This window comes from Euprymna scolopes, chromosome 11 (genome assembly GCF_053919585.1).
Source record: "Euprymna scolopes isolate OS-2025 chromosome 11, ASM5391958v1, whole genome shotgun sequence".
NCBI lineage: Eukaryota > Metazoa > Mollusca > Cephalopoda > Sepiida > Sepiolidae > Euprymna > Euprymna scolopes.
Genome location: NC_136492.1, coordinates 107,252,163 through 107,274,247, shown reverse-complemented (window position 1 = coordinate 107,274,247; position 22,085 = coordinate 107,252,163). Strand labels below are relative to the sequence as shown.

Sequence of the window (22,085 nt, the reverse complement as noted above, 5' to 3'; positions counted from 1 at the left end):
TTTTTAATTTTAATTTTAAATTATCAATCACATTACTAAATATTTAAGTAGCTCTAAGATATTTTATTACATATCTGCATTACAACGAGCAATTTTTTCTTATTGTATTTTAATTAAATTAGTAATTTTACTATCACATTATAATACAATCTGCTCTTTAGACTACTGTTCTAACCCCCTTTATATATATATGATTTTTTAATTTTTTTTACAAAAAAAAAAAATTATAATGCATATTGTACAGAAAGCACAAAATGCATTTTAATTGTAAACAATTGCGATTACATTAAAAATGAAATACTGTTTTTGTGCATGGGCTTGTAAATGAAATGGATAGCAATAATCTCTTGTTTTCAACTAAATATTTCCAAGTTGGTCTTCCATAGTTTTCTAAGCGGAAGTGGTTCATTTACTGTTGAGTAAGACCGGCAGCAATTGTCGAGAATGGAGGGAACAGAGGTTTCGACAACATTCCCAGTGAAAACGAAACAGGTCTGTGAAGAGAAAGTTATTTTGTCTTTATTATATTAGCATTTCGGTTCAATTGTAGAATAGGGTCACCGTTGAATAATCACGCTCGTTTCGACCTCCTTTTTGCGCATCATTTCCGATCAAATTGAGTGTTGACTGTTGCTATTGCTGTTAAAGTCTCTTATTATTTTGTTTGTCTGTAAATTAAATTTTATTTTGCGTTTTAGAGTTTGAAATTAAAAATTTTAGTCAACACTTAAAAAAAGAAATATAGACGTCTGGACGACTGTTATTAAATTATCGGCTATTATGTTTGTTATAACTTCATTTTGCTTTTCAGTTCCGTGATTTCTTAAACACTGTTTAATAAACAGTAATTAAGAAGTTTTCGTCTGGCTAAAAAGGTTTCTCAGAACTTAGACGACTAAACATTTTTTTTATTTTAATTGAAAATACTTGTGTTTATCAAGTTTTAAAAAAAAAAAACTTAAAAAGTGAAGGCAGTCTTGCAGTTAAGTCCCGGCAAAGTTCGACAACTCGAAGGGTCACATCAGTATTTTACACCGCCAAATTACGAATTATTAGTTTTAAAATAAAAATAAAAATTATTAAAGTTAATAAAAAAAAAAAAGGGTACTAGTGCACTTACTGATGATCCGCGCTATTTTTTAAATCGTATTTCCAAGTTTGGCGGAGTTCTACATTGATTCTACACACCCCCATGTGTAATTTCTATATTGATAGTTTTTTTTTTTAATTTTTTCACTGGATTATTATTGATTGGACACGAATTAACGAGATTACGAAAAAATATTTGGGGTTTGTATTACTGTACACATAGATTCGAAAAAGTTGTCAAAAAACAAATATATAACAAATAAATGTTATCAAAGGCAAGATAAGTTACTTTTCTACCAAACTGGATATATTTTTCGTGTTTATTCAATGTAACATGTTTATTCAGCTCGAAAAACATACAGTGTTTACCGATTGGAAAATTCAAGATGGCGTCTGATTTTCTCTTTAACACGGTAAGTTTGGGAAAAGGTGTTATAAATAAAAAACTATACAAAATATTATTAAAAACCCGCCGAATATATGTCAACCTATGTCACGGTAACATATATTGAGCGAGTTTTTAACAGTATTTTATCTGGGTTTTTATTTATAACACCTTTTCCCAAACTTACCGTGTTAAAGAGAGAATCAGACGCCATCTTGAATTTTCAATACATCGGTAAACACTGTATGTTTTTCGAGCTGAATAAATATGTTACATTGAATAAAAACACGAAAAATATATCCAGTTTGGTAGAAAAGTAACTTATCTTGCCTTTGATAACATTTATTTGTTATATATTTGTTTTTTCGAATCTATGTGTACAGTAATACAATCAAAATGTTAGTAAGACCCTCCCAACCCTCTCTAGGTGGTAGAATGCCCACTGTTTTCCGTCTTGGTGTTTGCCGAAAACAAGCAAGTCACTCTCTATAGGGGGCTGAAATTCTAGGTAGAATCCAAGAAACTAGGGTTGGTGGGAGTATGTGAAGTTTCTCTAAGACCGGGGACGAAAAAGAAAGGATCAGGTGTGGGTATCTTGGAGGTTTCCTATCTAGTATGGAGGTGGCCATTCACTCTGCTAGCTAGGAACCTAGTCTAAACGCTTGTTTTAGGGGTCTGGAGTCCAGCAGGATCTGGAACTGTGTACGCCATGCTTAAGTGGGAACAGGAACTCCAACTTGACACCTCTACGCATGCACAGACCCAATATTTTTATCTGTATTCAGTCAAAAGCCTTGGAGTACCTTCAGCTGGTGCTTGAAGAAGGGGACCAAATCCTGATGAGCAGGAGTTGAACAACTCACGCTTCTCTTGAACTCCATATCATCATTCTGGCCACGGCCAAGATCACAAGAAACACCATTTGTCTCTCCCTGTCCCATTGTGGCTCGGCGCTGTGGATGACGTAGGACATGTCCAGCGGGCAAGGCTGCTTGGGATCGATGCAAGCTGTCATCTCGTTGACATATGCCCAGTACCATCTGAGTCAGCTGCAATCGAAGGACGCGTGTTCCGGCATTTCCTCGGCTGGGATCCTGCAATGGGGACACCTTCGCAACCTCACTAGTCCGGCTCTTTTCAGTACGGCGTTAAAGGGCAACACGTTTCGGGCCAATCGCCAGGTCAAGGAAAACTCAGAGTTGTTAAGATGACTCGAACCTGGAATTCCATCGGGAACAGATCTTTTCCTTCAACAGCCCTAGATGCATGACAAGTAGGTCGTTGGCGGCCCTCCTCACTAGTTACTTATCTAGTTCCTTTCTAGTCAGCCATGAAAGGTCGCTGGACCTTGGGGATTCCTTAGCGTGGCCCTACACTCTCAAGAACTGCGTGTTGCTTCAGTTTTTGACGCGCCTTGACCTTGTGGTCAAGAATAGCGGCCTCGACTCTAGGGTTCCACGCAGATACTTCTGTCAAGATTCAGCTCAGGAAGGCCAGCCTCTCAGCGTGTTGATGACACCTCAAGTTTGGCATTCCCAAACCTCTTTCACACGAACGTTGAACACAGACCTGTCTGTGAACCCATGTTTCCCTTTGTCCCAAAGAAACGAGGACAACTTGCTCTCTAGAGATTTTAGATAGTTCTCAGACAGGGGAAGTACAGCCAGTCGCTAAAAGATGAGCGGAAAAACGTAGGTAGCACATGCCTCCGCTCTACTCTTCAAGGATAGTTTCCTTCAAACCCACAAGTCGATCGTGGCTTCGGCTCTCGGCTTCACTTCCATCAAATTCTTTTCCTGGAACTGCGATAAAAGCGTAGAGATTGTGGAAGGAGAATCTCTCTTAAGCAGTGCTAGGTGCATGAACCGCAATGACCCGAAACACGCACTTTTTGACGGCAACGACCAGCCTGTCCGCGTTGTTCCTATGGACAACGTTTACCGTCACAAACAGGGTGCATTTTACCAGCAGGGAGACACCCTTCCCCCATGGGTTTCCATATGCTGAAAAGACCTCGTAGTCTCTTGATGGCATCTGAGAATCCACAGATGAAACAAAGTGCGTCTCCTGTAGGGCGACCACATCCACTCCCAGAGACAGGAGGTTTCTACGGACACGAGCCGCCTGGTCTGAGGACCTCATACTTGCCAAGTTAGGAGCCATGGTTGTTTACTCACCTATTCAGTGTCGCCAACGGTTCCAAAGTCCTCTGGTGAGAGGATGCCGATGCAATGCACCATGCTTAGTGTCGTCATCAGCTCCCTTGTATTGTCTGCTGTGTGCAATGCTGCTGATGTCCAGGGGGTAGGTTAGTTTAAGTGCCGGGTACAGTGACAGGTGCACCAGGATTGTGACCCTTTCCTTGCATTGGGTCGAAAGTTCCTCTAAGGAAGGGTTGTTGTAGTTAACTAATTCCGTTTCTGGAATTACCTCCCTTGCAACCGCCACCATTAACCAAACTTGGGTTTTGGGTTTTGCAGTCAGCGAGTGACTTGATGGAGGTTGTTATGATGGTGGCATCTAGGAAGTTGTTGGAGGATTCAATGTCTTTGCCTAGCCCCCCCCCCCTCAATCTGCCGGTAGTCCAGCAACGGCTTCAAATTTCTTCTCTGCTGGACGGGAGGTCCGTGCCAACAGACAGGGGGTCAATTTTGCATTTGCATTCCCCCGATTTAAAGGGGAGAGCTTTGATGTCTCTATTCGTGTGGCAAGAGGGAGATGCTGATGGGTAATTCCATCTCAAATCATCCAGAAAAACACATCTTTGACACCCTTACCTCTCAGATTTTTTCCAAACTTTCACCATATGTTGGTATCATAAAAACTAGGGAATCTTGAAAATTTGAACTTTTTAACTCCAAGTTGTTCCAGAAATATCGCAATTTTGGTATTTTACGTATATCGTGTCGAGGCAAAAAATCGCAAAATTATGAAATTACGTTTTTGGGCATAAATCAATTTCTAAACTAGGTAGAACTTTGAAACTTTGCATGGACAAGGTTTTCCACATGAGGAATCCAAAAATCATGTTTTAAAACCTCTGAAAATGTTTCTGAGTTATTGAACTTTTAAGCCCAAATTTTTTGTGTGTAGTCTTTCACTATCTACTTTATAACATATCAGAAAACTGCAATTTTACCTAATTTTCTGTAAAAATTACTTTTAACTATAAATAACTTTGAATGAACAATAAATTTTGATAATTTTTGGATATATTACTATTTTCGACATGATAATTAAGTACATAATATTTTTTTTGCTTACAATGACATGGTTTAAAAAATCGATCTGTCGACTCTTATCTTAACAAGCACCTTTGTATTTATTCTGTAGTTTAAATTTAATTTTAATATGTGTGAAATATTAATATTGTTGAAACTTAAACTGGAACAATTAAATTATCATTCATTCATTTCAAATATCTAACACATTTATTTGAAAAAAATATACATACGATACATTCATAAAAGTAAATAAACATATTTATAACAAAAAAAAATAATTTATGGATATTCTTATTTATTATATTTAAAGTAAATATTGAAATGAAACAAACAACTTGTGGAACTTTTTTCAGCAGGAATGCGAAATCGTCTGTCACTGTCTACTACTTGTAAAGTGTGACAGAGCAATGGTTTGAATAAGTTAATATGCATTATTGTCGTTATATATATATTTGGGGATTCCTTATTTGAAGAGTCACTAGTTTTGGTGTGTTACATTTAAAGGTTTTGATTTGAGCAAGATATTTTCAGGATGAGCCGATTTTAGAGAAATATTTTCAGTGAGAAATGTTTTTAGGTTTATAATTAAATGTGAGAAAACGAGAGACATGTTATACGATAAACAAAATGAGTTCAGATGCATATATGCACAAGAGATATTTCCAAATTGACTTCAAATTATTTCTTTTTATTAATTCAAGTGACTGCCTACGTGAATCTGACTGTGTGGAAACGAGTTTAAGCATTTTTATTTTGTACACCAAATTGTAAACAATAACATCAATCGCCGCATATATAATCAGAATTGTTCAACATAAGAATTTCTTTTTGTAATTAATAATACTTTCTGTCAGTTTAACCCGCCTAGAATGAGTGCCACTTTGGTATAGTCAATACATTTCAACCAGCACTTGGGGTTGTCAGAAGTCACGCGTTTGATAGTTGGCTACTAATCAAACCTTTGTCGTGCAATTTTCTGTAGTTTGTTTTTATATGAACGTAAGACTGTGAGTGGAAACCTGCAGTCCTCTTTTTTTAAATATTTGACTTGCTCACCATTTCATGTGCTAGAAGTGTCATACTAATCTATATATATAAAAGGCAAAATGTGTGTGACCATTTCGTGTATGTCTTCAAAAGGCTTTTCTCGCACACGCTCCTGGGGTCGTTACTATCGCTTACAACTGTGTATATAGGTCCTAGATAATAATATGTACGATTTTGGAACGCATGTAGCTTATGGATTTATTTACGTTGACTTTTACAAAATTATTGCTATTTTGGCTTCTCGCGTGTTGATTGGGCTTTTTAGTATAAATAAACTGAAACTAAACTCAAACGGACATTCTTGGCATTGTGACTCTACTTGACCTTCTTAATTAGGTCAAATGGAAGCAGCAAAGTTGACTTTTATTGCGCACGCCTGTTTTTATAGCTAAATAAATAATTTCAAACCTGTTTAACATTGTCTGTCGCCGTGGCTCAATGGTTAACGTAGCACTTTTTTTTTTTTTTTTCACACATTAATTTCCAACTCAAGGGTACAGGTTCGATTCTCATACTCACCTACCAAAACATTTTTTTTTTTTATTATTTAACCCCCCCCCCCCCCCGAGTTTTGATTTACCTCAAGACACTCGGGCATCGCCGGGTACCTCCCGCTAGTCTATCTATATATATAAAAGGCAAAATGTGTGTGAACATTTCGTGTATGTCTTCAAAAGGCTTCTTTCGCACGCGTTCCCAGGGTCGTTACTATCGCTTAAAACTCTGTATATGGTTCCTATATTATAATATCTAGGAATTAGAAAAGCGTGTAGCGTATAGATTTATTTACGTCGATTTTTATGAGATTCGTGCTATTTCGCTTTGTGCCCGGTTCGTCCTGCATTATAGTATAAATACAGTGAAAAACGTTGGCTTCTCGTTATTTGCTCTGCTTTCCCCCCTTCCCACCATCATCTGGGGTGAAGTGAAAACTAAAAATAACGATCGTGCGATGACCTCATTTAGCGTCGTCCTGTCAATCAAACCTCTTTTAGCTTTATAAGCTTTAACTTAACACGCTAATCAATTACTCTCACTCGTGGTCGAGACCGTTAAGTACTTGGCATTGGTTTCCGCGTCAAAGGTTCCAGGTTCAATCCCTCCTCCCGACCAAACGTTTTTTTTTATTACTTCGCTTATTCTTTAGTCCACCCCCCACCCCGTACACAGATTTATTTATGCCATTTTTTTTCCGTTTTGGTTTTAGATTTTTTTTTTACATCGTCTTTTTTATAATATTTAAGCAGGATTATTAATTCCCCCCCCCTCCATACACACACCCGGGCAACGCCGGGTACCCCCCCCCCCCCCCCGCTAGTATATATATAAAAGCGAAAATGTATGTATGTATGTTTGTGTGTCTGCTAAAAACTTTCAACAGACACAACAAAAATTCACAAACTCGGTATCGTATTGAAGCTCCATCCTTCACTCAAAAAATATCGAAAAATTGGCCAAAAATGTTCATTTTTTCACCCTGAAATCGACAATTTTCGACAAACGGGGGGGGGGGTCAACAAAAACGGCCCTCTCGACTGGTTCTACGTATGCGCCAGATGACGTCATAACCTGATTTACTTTAAATAGTTTAAAAACTGAACAAATTTCATGTACGTCGTGTTTAGGTCAGTTGATTAGCACGTTGGTTCATTATGTGAACGTTTTGGGTTCGAATCGTGGTGCGAGATGTCTTTTTTTTTTTTTAAATTTAAATATTAAACCAGCCATTTAGCCATTTTTCACGTAACGTTCGTTTTTCTGTTTTTTTTTTTATTATTTTTTTTTTTTACTTCGCTTATCCACCCCCGACCACACACCCAAAAACACCCGGGTACCCACCGATTTTTTAAATTTTAATATCGAAACAGGCGTATTCACGTGTTCGTTTTTCTGTTTTCATCGTTATTTATTTTTTTTTTTTTGTACCCCCCCCCCCCGCTTAAGTGTTACCGTTGTTTTCTTTTTTTACTTCGCTTATAACAAACAAACCTGGTCATTGACGTCGTCGTCGTAACGCTCGACGACTTCCGGGCGGGCACCTGTCAATTTTGTTCTTACTTAAATAAATTCAAACATCTTTCACTAACTCATTCTTGATGGCTGATTTTATTTTCAAACTTCGCCTCGGGGCTTCGGGTTCGATCATACCCCTCCCTCCCCCCGGGTTTTTTTTTATTTAACACCACACACACCTACAAACATTCGGACAACTCCGGGTACCCCTGCTAGTCAAATATATAAATACATCAGCTACAGAATTAATTTTGAGTAAATTTACGATTAAAACTAAGCTTACCTGTTGTGCCTCAATTAAATTTACTTTCAATACTATTAGTGGACAGCTCTGAATTCTTTATCCCATGGATTACCCAGCACTAATTCTATCTAACCTTTAATTTGACACCCTAAGTTATTTCTCGCTCATTATATTTTGCATGAAAAATATCTTAAAATTGTGCCCCGGTGGATATTAGTTTGTCTTTTTTCTCATTGGTCATTGAAGAAGAAATCCTCTAGACTATGCCAATTCTTATATTTGTTTCAATACGAAGTGCCCATTTTTTTCTTTTTGTTTATTTTTAATTTTTATTAAAATTAACTAATGTTAAAAGCTGATGACATCTTTTCATTTAAACATCAGCAAAATTTCACACCTAATATGCTTAAATAAGTGATATTTCTCTTATTTGTGGACAAATTGTTAACGCAATTATAGGATTTAAATTTTGCAAGGACTTATCCAAGGGAAATAACTCTTGATAAGTTGTTTCGAACATTAAATAACATAAAATAAAGCAAAAGGCCAGTGTTAAAATAAAGAACGATATTGATCTATAGAAATAGCTAAAGTCATTTTATTCAGTGAAAGGTGAAATATACGTTTATAAAATAATATTAGACAGCATTTAAGAATATAAATTATAGATTAATGATTGTTTTAATTAGGATAATCAAGGGGTTAAATTGATACAAGAATCATAGGCTAAGATTAAAAGTATGGAATCATATAGTAATTATGGATATAATACTTAAAAAAAAAAAACAATAAAAAACGTTCAAAACAGACGAACCAGAAACAGAAACATTTAAAAAAAATTTATTTCATGTCGTAAATTCCAATTAAAATGCATGAGATCAAATTTGATTGGATATTCTTGAAATTTCACAGGCTATTTAAACCCAGATGACTAATTCTATTGGTGTATGATTTATATTTTTATGACCACTAAAATCAAAGTTAATTAAGAATATTTTAGATATTGCTAAGGTACCAGCATATATCATTAAGTTTTATATAGAGAATAATTTCAGAATTATTTTTATGTATCATATATAAATATTATATTATTTTTAATGATACACAAATTTCTTTAAACCCCTTGTTTTGTCGAATTCAACAAGTCACTAGTGGAATATTGAATAATTAGTTTCACATTTCTTTCTACAAAATAAAAAAAAAAACACTTTTATGTTAATAAATTTTTTTGTGTGTTTTCATTTCATTTCTTTTCCTTCTAGACTAAGGCAATTAAATTTTTTTTGTTCCAATCCAGAGTGCTTCTTTTTGATGAGCTGGATTTATTGAGTGTGTTTCTAACAATATTTTGTAATTTTTTTATTTTTAAGTCCTTATTAAAACTTTAAATATTTAGGTGCCAATTCACAGTCATTTTCATGTTCTCACCTAATGCCCAACACTACATATTTTTCAAACTGAATAAATGTTTTAAAGTGAGTAAAAGCACTAATAACTTTCCCAGCTAGGTAGAAGAGTAACTTGTCTTTGATAACATTTATTTGTTATATATTTAAATTTTTGACTATTGTTTCGAATGTGTATGGATTGGAAAACATATCCTTCTCCACATTAAAACTGACCGTGACTCGCTCTGCTCTCATGAGGAGGCAAATAAATAGAAATTTGTTATTTTTTTTAATGCTTACTACACGTCATACATACATGATAAAGTCTATGGTGTGCGTCTGTCATCGTACCTATTATAATTCTGCACATGTTAGAATTTAAATGATTATTTAAAAACAACTAACGAATTAAAGATAAGATTTTATTTATTTTTTATGAAACTGTAGAATAGTTGCAGTAGCAGGCTCAGTTTGCAGGAGACGCCATGGAAAACATGGGCAAAAGTGATAAAAATAGATTTTGAAAAAAAAAGGAAAATAAATAAAGGGTATTTAGCCCTCTCCCACTGCAAGAACTGTGACACCAGGGTTGTAAAGTAGGAGTAAGAAGTCAGCGCCCCCTAAGGAGGGGCACTCTGACTTGCAAAAAGTGCTTGGGCAGACTCATCAGCATTCCCTGGTAGAATTGCCTCAGGCGATCAGCAATAAAGGCCTGGCCAGAGATATGTTACTTTGGAAGTGAATTTCAAAAAGTTATCTAACACATGCTTGATGAGAATTTGAGTCCTGATACATAAAACTACAGCATGATTGAAAAGTCGTTGCTTATTTAAAATATCTTGTAATTTATGAATCATATTTTTTGCAACAAAAAATAAAATAAATATCAGAACATGGATGATGTAAGATTTTATTAAAACTTCAATGTGTCCATCACTATTCGCCTTTATTTTGTTCAAGTCGTTTGTGAATCACATCAATTGATGTTCTTGGAAACTTTTACTCGAGTTTGAAAATTTAAAAAACTAATTTCTGTTCAAGTTTCTCCAAGTTTATTGCAAGAAAATAATAGACTGTTTGTTTTGTTTCTTTATCCAATCTATATATCTATAAAAGTGAAAGTGTGTGTGTCTGTCTGTGTACATTTCCCTACACAATAACTCTGTCAATTTTCAGTCTACAGACTCGAAATTTGATATACAGGGTATTGAGATTTGGGAAAATCTTTGTAATCCGTTTTCAACCAGAAATTTGGCTGGTAAGGGGTCAAAGTTCAACGATTTGACCCTTGAGAACTCTACCAAACTCCTCTGCCAATTTTGGGTATAAACAATTGAAATTTTAGATATAGGTTCCTTGGACATTGATCTAACTTGATTTGAGCCCAAAACAAATGTTAAGGGGTCATAATAATGGTAAAAAGATTTGACCTCTGCGGTCTCTACTAAATTACTCAGACAATTTCTGGTCTAAACATTTGAAATTTTACATAAAGGGTATTCAGAGATAGGACAAGCTTTTTAATTGGTTTGGGTAAAAAATTTGAGCTATCAATATATAAATGTATGTTTGCATGTCTGCCTAAAACTTTCAACAGAGGTGACTGATTTTTACAAGATCAGTATCATTTTGAAGCTCAACCCTTCAGACGACAAATACCGAAAAATTGGCTAAAAACATTAATTTTTTCACCTTCAACTGGGCACTTTTCTATAGGGAGGGGTCGCTTTTTTCACCGATATTTTTGAGTCTTCCTCTTTTTTTTCGATTGTCTAGCCTTAATTTAAACCTACATCACTTCCGGTTTGGTGGTGGTCGTAACAGGAAAGACATCACGTTTTTTTCCCGTTCTTTTCCTCCTTTGCAGTACGGGTTCGAGCGTACCTTCCTACTACCACTTTTTTTTTTTTTTTTTGCGTAACACACACCTTCAAAAACCCAAGCAACGCCGGGCACCCATGCTTAGTCTTTCTAGAAAGATTGATTTTGGAAACTCTTGTGGAATGGCAAAAATGACATCTTCTAGCCATCCTTCAAGTTCTTCTAAAGTCGCTATTCCATTAACCAACTAAAAAGAGACGGTCATTCATGTGGATAACGTTGACTTAACCATCTCTGAGGAAAGTGAATGGCTGAATGAACACAAGAATTTCTAGAAAGATCGATTGATATGATTTCCAAGCAGATTGAGAAAATAAAGGCGAATCATGGTGGTTATATTTTAAATAAACACGCGCCTTATATCTATTGTCCTCATATTTATTTTTTGTAAAAACAAAATATGATTCAAAAGTGAATTACAAGATTTTTCACTCACCCTGTGTATAACACAATCACATTGATACATCAGTTCTCGTCAGATCACCAAAGTGATCTCTTGTGCCAGATAATGTAAATAACTTTATACAATGCGGAAACATGACCACCTCTCTTTTGATTTTACTTTCTTTTTTTTTTTTTTTTATGGAAATCGCTCCAGACAAGGTATGGAGCCACTTGATGTAAAGAGTTAATTATGATAGAAAAAGAAAACATAACATTTCAAGGTTAAAATCTAACCAACAATAAATGTTATATGAATAGATTCTTATTCAGAAAAAGCGATTCTTCCTCTTTATCAAAACACGTCACTCCTGGAATGTGAGGAATAAAAGACAAAATAAGGAAAGCAAGAGTTACGAGGCCGCCAAAAGTAAACCCAAACATCGTCTTCTGCTGTATTTTATTTGATATAACAAACATTTCCAAAAAGTAAATTAAAAAAAAGTTGTTTAATTCCCAACTTGGATAATTTAACTTTGTAATTAAACATGAAATGTTTGAAGATAGGATGAAAAAATTATAAAAAGAATTAAATGTTGCTTATATAATTAAGAAAGTTTCATGAAAAAGTTAGATAAAAAAAGTAAAATTCAAACCTTAAGATTTTTTCTCGTTCCTTTTCGAGTCTGATTGCTAACATGGTTGTCAACATTTTAGCAAAATTTCTTGTAAAAGGGACCACATAAAATGTGTGCCTCTGTGATTTAATTTTCTTTTTTCTGCTAATCCATGATTTGTTCATTCAATTAAAAAAAATTTTTTTTTTTGTTTGATTCAGTAATTAAAGAAGAATGAAAACAAAAAAGTTTAATTATTCATTTGAAATAAAACTACTAAAATCTTTTTTTGTATTGTGTGTGATTTCCTGCTGAAAAATATCTCCTCAATGGTTGAGTTTATTAAGTGCATTCAGGATGTTTCTAAATTGTTATCTTTCTTTTCAGCTGTTGAAGGATTTCCTTCAACGTTTAGTTTTTAGGTGTGAATTAAAACACTTAAACAACTAATGTACATATACACATCAGTAAGTTATGAAAATATATGGCAATTAAGATTCTTTATTTCATATTGGTAGGGAATCTTAAGATTAAAACACATAGAATTCATGTTACCAAGTGTTATATATATATATATACGGTATTTAGCTTAACTGATCAAATTTATTATTTCTACCTATCTGTTAATGTTTCTATTATCCGATGGCAGGGCTCCTCTCAGATCAAGGTTTGGCTGATTTTTACTTCCTCTTCTTTTCCTGTTTTGTATAAGGGTGATACACCTTTTTTTTTTTTTTTTTTAATATGAATGGATTGAATTAATAGGTGACACTAGATGTTAGATTACTCTAGTTTTTTATTTTTCTTGTATATCATTATTCGAATGTAATAAAATGCCTTGTCATCATTCATGGTGTAATATAGCCGTTACATCGCAAATGGACAAACAAATAAATAAAATATCCCGAGTTGGCAGATTATGTGTTTTCTCTTGTGAGTTTGTTGTTCTACTTTTTTTATACTTGTAAACCAGAGTTTGCACCCTCAACAATCACCAATGTGAGAGATGATGACAGATCAAGAACTAGAAGAAAGCATGAAAACTAATAGAAAACCACAGCAAACAGTGTTGGGTTGGCAGTTGTCAAGATAGGGAACATGGCTTCTCAATGCGTGGAACACTAAGGACAAACTGATTGCCAGGATTTAACATGCCTTTGGTCTTCTTGATAATTTTAGAGATTTGCTGAACAGCAACGTTCACAGGAAAACTGTGTGACGGAAGTATGATACATTTGTTGATTTGAATACACATCCAAATATTTTTTTATGACTTTAACATATTTTCCCCCTTTTCATTTCAGTTTTGTGCCGTCATCAACAATAACAAAACGGAAGTTGTTTGCAGTGCTTTTGAGGATTACATTTTATTGATCGTTACGCAATACCTGAAAATAGGCTCTTTGGTGAGTAATGATGACATTTGCAATTTGCGTTTCGGCAGTTGTCACATTGATTCATGATTGTTTTCTACAGATTGTATGTTAACCATGTCTCTACTCAGTAAATTCTTTTGAGATTGAATTCTAATTGTTTTGTCATTTTCTATCATATTATTTCAAGGCAACCATTCGCCCATGTATGGAGTATTGCTGTCATATTTGGGCTGGTGTATCGGCTACTAGTCTCTCGCTCCTTGATAAGATTCAAAAGAGAGTCGCAAATCTAATAGGCCCTGAACTGGCATCTAAGCTTCAGCCTCTGTCACATCGATGAAACGTTGCATCCCTCTGCCTGTTCTACAAGTATTTTAATGGTGAATGCTCTAACGAACTGCAAGCACTTGTGCCCCACGACGTGAACACCCTCGACAGACCCGACAAGCTGCAAAATCCCACTCCCACACTGTAGAGATCCCTAGATGTAAAAGATCTTTCTACTCCAGTAGTTTCTTCCCCAGAACCACTAGACTTTGGAATTCCATTCCAGGTCCCTGCTTCCCCAACTGTACTGACGTGCAGAAGTTCAAGTGCAACGTGAACAGACATCTTGCTGCCCAAATCCCTACATAGTGCCCCAGTAGTTGTTGCCCCTGATAGTAGCCCCCTACACCAAAGTGGCACTGTGCATTGTTTGGGGTGAAAATGTAATAAAAAAATTAAAAAAAAAATTACCCTTGGAAATCCATTTGTTAATATGTTTCTACTAATGAACCTGTTTACTGAAAAATTAATTTTAAATTGTCCAACATTTTGGATTTCTGCGTTTGTTTCATGATCACACACAATTATTGACGTAAACAATCTTAGCATAATAATAAAGTGTTCATGTGCAAATGCCAACCAGTATTATGGCATTTCTCATTGCTGTGATCCAGTGCTGACAGGAGTAAGTGAGAAAATTGTTGTTGATACACTGACTGCCATGATAAAGAGCCAAAGATATTAAATGCCAAAGAAATTGGGATGAGACAAACTGTTTAACTCTAAATAACATGCAGTCACATGTTAAGTAGAGCAGGTACTGGTATTGTTATAAGAATTAGAAGATAGTGGTGTTAGTTCAGGGAGTTTCTGCAATTACTAACCAGTAGCGTTACCACTGTCAACTAAGGGAAGAGTCTGTTGGGTATGTGTGCATGGTATGATGATGTATGGAAGTGAAACCTAGTTAATAAAGATTAAGGACATTTCATGAGAATGATATGATGGATGTGTAATCTTAGTCTTAGATCTGATGGTCTCGGAGGAAGATTAAATCTGAACAGTATAGTGAAATGTGTGCAGGACAGGAGACTTTGGTGGTATAGTCATATTGAAAGAGTGGATGAGAGTTCTTGGGTTAGTAGATGTTGAATAGTTGACGTAGCAGGTGTGACATTACTGTCCCAGGTAGCGGCTGAGCTCCCCCAAAAGGGGTGGGGGCTTTAAATTTACTGAAGAGAAAACGGGCAGACATGACTCTTTATTAAATATTGGTGTGCCTGGGCGACAGCAAAAATCTCTGCTGAGAAAAAAGAATATAATATATGATTTTGTTTAAATCCATCAACAATGTCATTTTGAACAAAAACATATTCTGTGAGCCGGTGTAAATAGGTGATGACTCAGGTTTTGGAGAAGAGATGTTTACACCTTAGGTACAGCTCGTCTCTACCCGAGATCATGGATGGGGCCCCCAGAGTCATGAGAACCCGCTTGCAAACTTGCAGGTGTAACTCGTGGGGGAATCCTCGCTTTCTGAGAGGACCAATTGAAACCTGCCGGAGGTTGACACTTTTGTGAATGATTGGTTGCTTCACCCCACCCTGGAATATATAAACGAGTGCACAGCCGAAAAACGGCAGATATTTTTTTGAGATTTGAGATTGATTGAGCTTGAGACACCTTGCGAGCCGAATTATCACCCTGCCCCTCTCCGCAATGCCCCGTTTCGCCGACACCACACTGCTGAAAAGAAAGAAAGCATAAAGATTTAATTATCGATTTATTGAAGTTGTGACTTGTACAGACTCATTAACCATTGTACTGTAAAGAACATTTGTACATATATATATATATATATATATATATTTTTTAAATTTAATCAGTAGACTAGAAAGAAAATGAGTTCTTTTTCCTTGTGAATTGAATTATCTTACTGCTGGGAGGATGAATTGTGAGTTACTGTTTCTTTTTCCTAGCGTACGACTGACCGGTGGGGTGACAGCATATCAACCCTGACGCAAGGAGAACTGACAAACACCCGGCTGCAATTGAAGACTTACCAGTGCGACTAACGGGGTCCTGCTGTATAAAAAGGTCACATCTGGTCATGGTTGACCAGGAAAGTGACTTGGACGAGATCAGAGGTCGCACAGATTCAGTTAATAACAGAAAACATGAGAGAAAGTGATAAAATGAACCTTGGGAAAAAGAAATAGGCAAATGTGTATTTCAGCGGCGTAAATTATTTGACAAACAAAAAATTATAAAAATTATTAGATCCTAAGGCAGAAATAAACCCGAAAACATTTTTTATTATTTTTTCAACATTTTTTATTAGACTAAATGTACAACAATCGAGGCCGCCATCTTGTTTTGAAAATTTGGCTTGCCAGATTGGCCTTTTTGAGTACAAATGTGGCATTTTTATACACTCTTGTGTGGAACCACGGTCCATGCAAGAGCGTTAAAAGGCCAAATTTGGCCTCAAAAAGGTCAATCTTGCAATCTTTAGAAATGCCAAATTTTCAAAACAAGATGGCGGCCTCGATTGTTGTACATTTAGTCTAATAAAAAAACTGTTGAAAAAATAATAAAAATGAACTTTTTTCAGGTTTTATTTCTGCCTTAGGATCTAATGATGTTTTATATAAAAATAGATAATTTTATAAACTTTTGTCCGTCAAATAATTTATGCTGCTGAAATACACATTTGCCAAGAGATAAATAAATACCTGGCCAGCCATAGATTACTTTAGTTTCTTAAAAGCCGTCCAACACATGCCCGCATATGAAACGGACATTAAACCAAATATGATGATGAAATATGGGAGAACTGGATAAGAAAAATGAGGCTAGGATAATAGTGCTTGATATATCCAGAGATTTTGACAAGTTCTGTCATGAATTTTCAAGAAAATTACTTTGTACTGACCATTCTAAGTTAGTTGTTCTTAATGGCCATACATGCAAACAACATGTAACAATTCTTGGGCCTTTAGTCTTCTTGATGCAATTGCATCGGAGATGGATATTTTTACTGATGACTCAGCTCTATTGGATAAAAGAAATGTGCACATACAGAAGACAATAGCTGAATCTTCAGAAAACGATTTCCAGTTTGCAATGGAATAAAGGGTTACATCTAGTGCTATTTTCTTTTAACAATTATAAAAAACAACTTTCCACTCATCGGTTGCCATGGATGATAGCACCCTTCTCGGGAATCCAACAGTCAAAACGTTTTAGCCTAACACTCACGGCTACCATGATTTGGAGCAAACACATAGAAGATACTGAGCTAGAGAAAGTAAATATAATGTGAACAAACATCTTGCTGCACAACTCCCCTTGTAGGATACCCCTTATAAATCTGGTCCCTTATTATTCAGTAGTCTCTTACATCTCAGTGCCTTGTTTGGGGTGAATAAGTTTTTTAAAATTTCAAAAAACTTGAAGAAAAAAGAAACTATTAATGCAAGATCAAGGTAAATTGCAAATTGAAGGGCAAATAACTCTGGACATACCGATCCAATCAGAAATGTACATGACTTGTATTTTATACTTATTACATCTAAAATCCATCAAGCCGTACATTAGGGAAAAATGTAAAATAAAAACAAACTGTAGTCAGATAGATGATCAAAGAGAAAAACAGGCACTTTCTTTGTAAAAGGAATTGTGATAAAAGTTTGTAGATCTAAATTTGGTACTCTTAAAATCAGTTTTGATGCTGTCAAAAATATCCTCCAAATTTTTACCATGTGGTGATTATTAGTGAATTTATAGATGAGCCTATACAAAATGTATGGAAATGCAACAAAATAACGATTTACTAAACAACGTTTTATTTACTGGATATTTTTCTGGTACAAGGACTCAAGTTTGCCCAGCTGGGCAAACATGGGTGCTTGTATAATAAAACATTGGAAAATGAGTTGATGACATCAACAGAATAAAGATTGAAAACATAAATTTGTATGAATCGGCATAGTACAACTTTTGACTGGCTTGATTCTGTTGTTCACATTGATTTCTCCAGTTCATTCTAGAATAAGCTTTATACAGTATGAATCTTAACCTTAATGCAGAGTTTCTCACTTGGCCTCTCCATTCATTCAATCATGCAATACTTAGTTTTGGAACTGCCAAATTTTAATGTTAGTTTTCCCCGTGACACAAAAAAACAACAGAATCGAGGCCATTATTGTTCCCTGTTAGATGAGGTATGTCTTTAGTTCTGTGCAGTTCTAGGAGGTCCAGCCTCCCATGCTTTGCTTTCCTTTAAGAATGGGTTATTGCTAATTGCTTGAAGTGCTTCTCCCAGGGAATGCTGACAGGACTGACCAGGCATTATTATTTTATTTTTTGTAGATCAGTGATCTTCTTCCAGGGCGTTGACTTTTCAAATCCCACTTTCCAACCCTCGTGTCACATCATTCTACCCTGGGTGGGTGGATAAATAACTTCTCTGCTATTTTTCAGAGTTTCTTCCAATATAATTTGTAAAGAATACACAAAAAATTCTCACTCATTGGACATTTTTCAAACCAAAAATCAACAAAATTGAGATTTAATGCTTTTTTGTTTTTCTAATTACTTTTCCTGTATTTTGTTTTTAAATTAACTGTTTCAATGTAATAACTTTAATTTTCTTTTCTTAATTTCAGATACAAGTTTATCCTGAAAACACTGTTGAAGACCAGAAAAACATTCTCGTATCAACCAGAGTTATATTTGGAAACGATGAAGTAAATATTTGTAATTAAACTGGCAATAATATGTGAAGTTTTGATTAAGAATATTTAAAAAAAAAAAAAAAAATTTGCTAATGTAGTCTTCATTTACCGAAACAAAACTGATAAAATTTTGAACTGGCATTCATATTTGACTCGTCAGTATTCAAATAAATTTCATGATTCATCAAAAAATGAAACATCAAATTATGAATCCTATTAATTTCTCCTTCAAAATATTAGAATTAGTTTTCTGTGTGCAGTTGCTTCAAACTCGGTTGAGCAATAATTTTTAAGCCATGAATTTCAATAACGTCTGATTCTAACAAAACAAAATAAATAAGTAGCGTTTTTATGTAAGGATATGGTATAATCTTCCCTAAGGACATCAAACATACATTTCGTTGCTTGATTCAAAGGTTTGCCCATCAGTATTTCTGACGTCATGCATAGCAGAGTTTGCAGTCACTAATTTCATTGCTCCCTAATTATCAAGGAGTGTTGTATATATGTTAGTGTGTATATTGTATTGTTTGTCATTATCTCAGATGATTGCGTTTAGGATCTCTATCACTTTTGGAAGATTATGATGTGAACGATTTAGAATCTCGTTTCTCAACACTTATAACTTTCGCTATTTCTTTGTCGATTCTTATAGTTGGACAAGATATTGCTTCTACAACTTCTAGATTTTCATGGTTCCATGAAAACTCAGTATTCAACTATTTTTCATGGTGCCATTCCTTACCATCCCTCTTGTCCTGTTCATCTGTTGCTAATATACCACTATTTTGAAAAAAAAAAAAAAATTTTCTTAAGGCATGGTATAAAAGAGCAATATACAGAGGCTACTAAGTTAATTAGAGAATGCATAAAACTTAGGGACATCATGATAGCCAATACAGAACTCTGAAAATGTGACAGTTAAACGTGTTCATTCACACAATTCCGAGGCAGCATGTTCAGGACTGCAGAACACAATGCGAAATGAGATCACTAGTACATCCTTCAGCAAATACGGGTGTTAGGGTTATGCAGAGGGTTTATTGTGAATGTATATCGTCGCAGATTTAGTCTATTCAGCTGCAACGTAGGGCAGTATTTAAGCATTGTGGTGGGGTAAGAACCATGAAGTAACCTGTAGACAACAGAAGCAACTGTTACATTCCGGCGAGTAGACAGCAGATCTAATCCAAGCAGATCATATACTCCAGAGAGAACAGAGGGAATATGTAGTATATATATGATGGTACAACACATTTCTCTCCAACAATATTCATTGTCTTTGCTATTTTTTTAGCTATCCTGAATACTTAAAGAGGTAGGTGTATGGATAAATAGATCAGTACTTTTCTTAATTATTGGTTTCCATATTGTACTCCTTTCTATATTCAATCAATATTGTCTAGCATAAGTGTAGATTCTTATTTTTTGATCTTCTAGTCTTGCTCTATTATTTTATCCATAGTCCACAGAAAATTATGTAAGCCCTATTTTTCTCCATAACTGATGGGACTGTTTTCTATTTACTTGCACCATGAGGAGGGGGAGGAGGTGAATGTGACACAAAATTGACCTTAATGTGGAGTCTAGCAATTACTGAACACTACCAGAAGGTTGCACATGGCTCTATGACATTCGCTAGGATTCAACTATTTCAATGTGCTATTATTTTGTTTAAATGTGATGCAAGTACTTTGCTCACTCTCTAACTTGATACGTGAATAGTTTTAAAATTAACGAATGAGAAAAGTATTTTGAAATCACCCTTTTCCATATTCTGAAAGACTTTTTTTTTTTTTTTTTCCAGCCAATGACACATGTGCTAGCAAAAACGATTCACCATGACATGTCGACAACAAAACCTGTGATGATGTCGATTGCCTTGAAAGATAAATCAAAGGAAACCATTTTTGAAATCAATAAACTTGTCCAGAAATGTAAAGTGTGGCGATAGAGAATTTCTGATCAAATTGTTTGTGGCAAGAACTCTGACTGGTGATACACTCAACCAAAAAAATCTTTAAAATAAAATATTCCAAAAATTTCCAAAGAATATTTAATAAATGTTCTTACAAAAAAATATTGATATAATCTCTGCTCCATACCGGGAACGGAAAAATCAATACCATCAGCACTTCCTTTTCAATTTCTTCACTCATTTTTTGTGTCTTAAATTCCATCACCTTTTTCAGATGTTAATAAAAATGTAAGAATTTTAAATTTACATTATTTAAAAAAGAGAAAAGTTTTTTGTTTTTTTTATTTGTAAAAGTAATTTTTTAAAAATTAACAAAACCAAAATACACACGACTCAAATGTTTCATCATTTTCATTGAATGATAATGTGAAACCAGAAAACCTCATCAATCACTCGCTTACCCCTAGTTTAAACAAAGCCCACGAGACAACATATCGTGCACTCCGTCAAAGATCTTGTCCATATACACAAAGGCAAAATACAGTTTCTTCTTACCAAGATATTTGTCTCGAGCTAAATATAGCATTAGTGCTACTTTGTGCATCCATAAAACTAAACTGCATTTCATCTATGCTTATCTGACTTATTTCCTGCTCAACGTTCTCTCGATAACAACAGATGTGAAAAGGGTATATTTGGATGATGAGGCTATTGGAAGGTGTTAACAAGTTTTATTACTTTGCTGGTACCATTGGAGCAAAGGGAGATGCTAGTGTAAGAAGTTAGTAACCAGCAGAGCATTACCATTGTTGACCAAGGAAGTGTGAAGTGCAAACTGTCTAGTGAGAGTTGAGGACATGCGTTGCATGGAGAGAAATGACATTAAAATGATATGATGGATGTGTAATAACAGTTTAAAAACATACTTAGATCTGACCTTAAAGAAGGGTTAAACCTGGATAGTATAGAAAGATGTGTGCAAAACAATGAATTTTGAGGGTATTGACATGTTGAAAGAATTGCTGAGAGCTCGAGGTAACGGGTCCAGTTCACTGGGGGAAGGCCAAGAGAAAGCGGAGAAAATGATAAGAATGGACTTAAGAGAAAATAGGATAAATAAAAAAACCTGGCCAGTGATAAGTTAGTTTGAAAGTCAATTTCTAAAAACCGTCCAACAAATACCAACGATCATCTAGTCACTTATGATTTTTTTCTTTGTTGTATCTTAAATTATTTTAACATGGCTTGCAAGCTTATATTCAACTAGCAGGCCGTCCGGTCATAAACTACACATAAATATTATATTTTGATTAATGCAGATTTTTTATTTATCATAAACAGAAATACCAAAGGTAATAAACATAACATTCAATTCCTTTAAAAAAAAAAAAAAAAAAAAAAAAACACCCACACCAAAAAAAAAACTGAGACATGTGCATGCGAGTATGTTTTTTCTAAACAGTTCATTTCTTGTAAGTAAAAAAAACAAACAAAAGAATACTAGAGCTGAGATCGA

At 34.9% G+C, this 22,085-nt stretch overlaps 2 protein-coding genes across 6 annotated transcripts in view; one reads left to right on the top strand and one right to left on the bottom strand.

The window, feature by feature from the left end:
- LOC145288046 (CAP-Gly domain-containing linker protein 4-like) overlaps positions 1 to 12,634 on the bottom strand; it is a 205,712-nt gene extending 193,078 nt beyond the window's left edge. For 3 of the 5 annotated variants that reach the window (XM_080136065.1, XM_080136067.1, XM_080136066.1), the window contains exon 1: positions 12,309 to 12,595. In XM_080136065.1, the coding sequence (XP_079992191.1) occupies positions 12,309 to 12,454 (146 nt within the window). In that variant the 5' untranslated portion in view covers positions 12,455 to 12,595. Of the gene's footprint in view, positions 1 to 12,308 lie in introns of all 5 variants that reach the window. The other 2 variants (XM_080136068.1, XM_080136077.1) reach the window with 2 other exon arrangements.
- LOC145288050 (proteasome assembly chaperone 3-like) lies at positions 355 to 20,896 on the top strand. Its single transcript, XM_080136081.1, has 4 exons — positions 355 to 492; positions 13,574 to 13,675; positions 18,583 to 18,663; positions 20,459 to 20,896. Exons 1-4 carry the CDS (start codon positions 445 to 447, stop codon positions 20,603 to 20,605), a joined length of 378 nt encoding a protein of 125 aa, XP_079992207.1. The 5' UTR covers positions 355 to 444; the 3' UTR covers positions 20,606 to 20,896.
- Positions 20,897 to 22,085: the final 1,189 nt, after the last annotated feature.

What these genes read in the sequence shown, in the direction of transcription:
- LOC145288050 (XM_080136081.1), top strand. Translation starts at nt 445, where the DNA reads ATGGAGGGAACAGAGGTTTCGACAACATTCCCAGTGAAAACGAAACAG. An exon ending in TCCCAGTGAAAACGAAACAG is followed by an intron (nt 493 to 13,573) that starts GTCTGTGAAGAG and finishes TTTTCATTTCAG; the next exon opens with TTTTGTGCCGTCATCAACAA. An exon ending in ACCTGAAAATAGGCTCTTTG is followed by an intron (nt 13,676 to 18,582) that starts GTGAGTAATGAT and finishes TCTTAATTTCAG; the next exon opens with ATACAAGTTTATCCTGAAAA.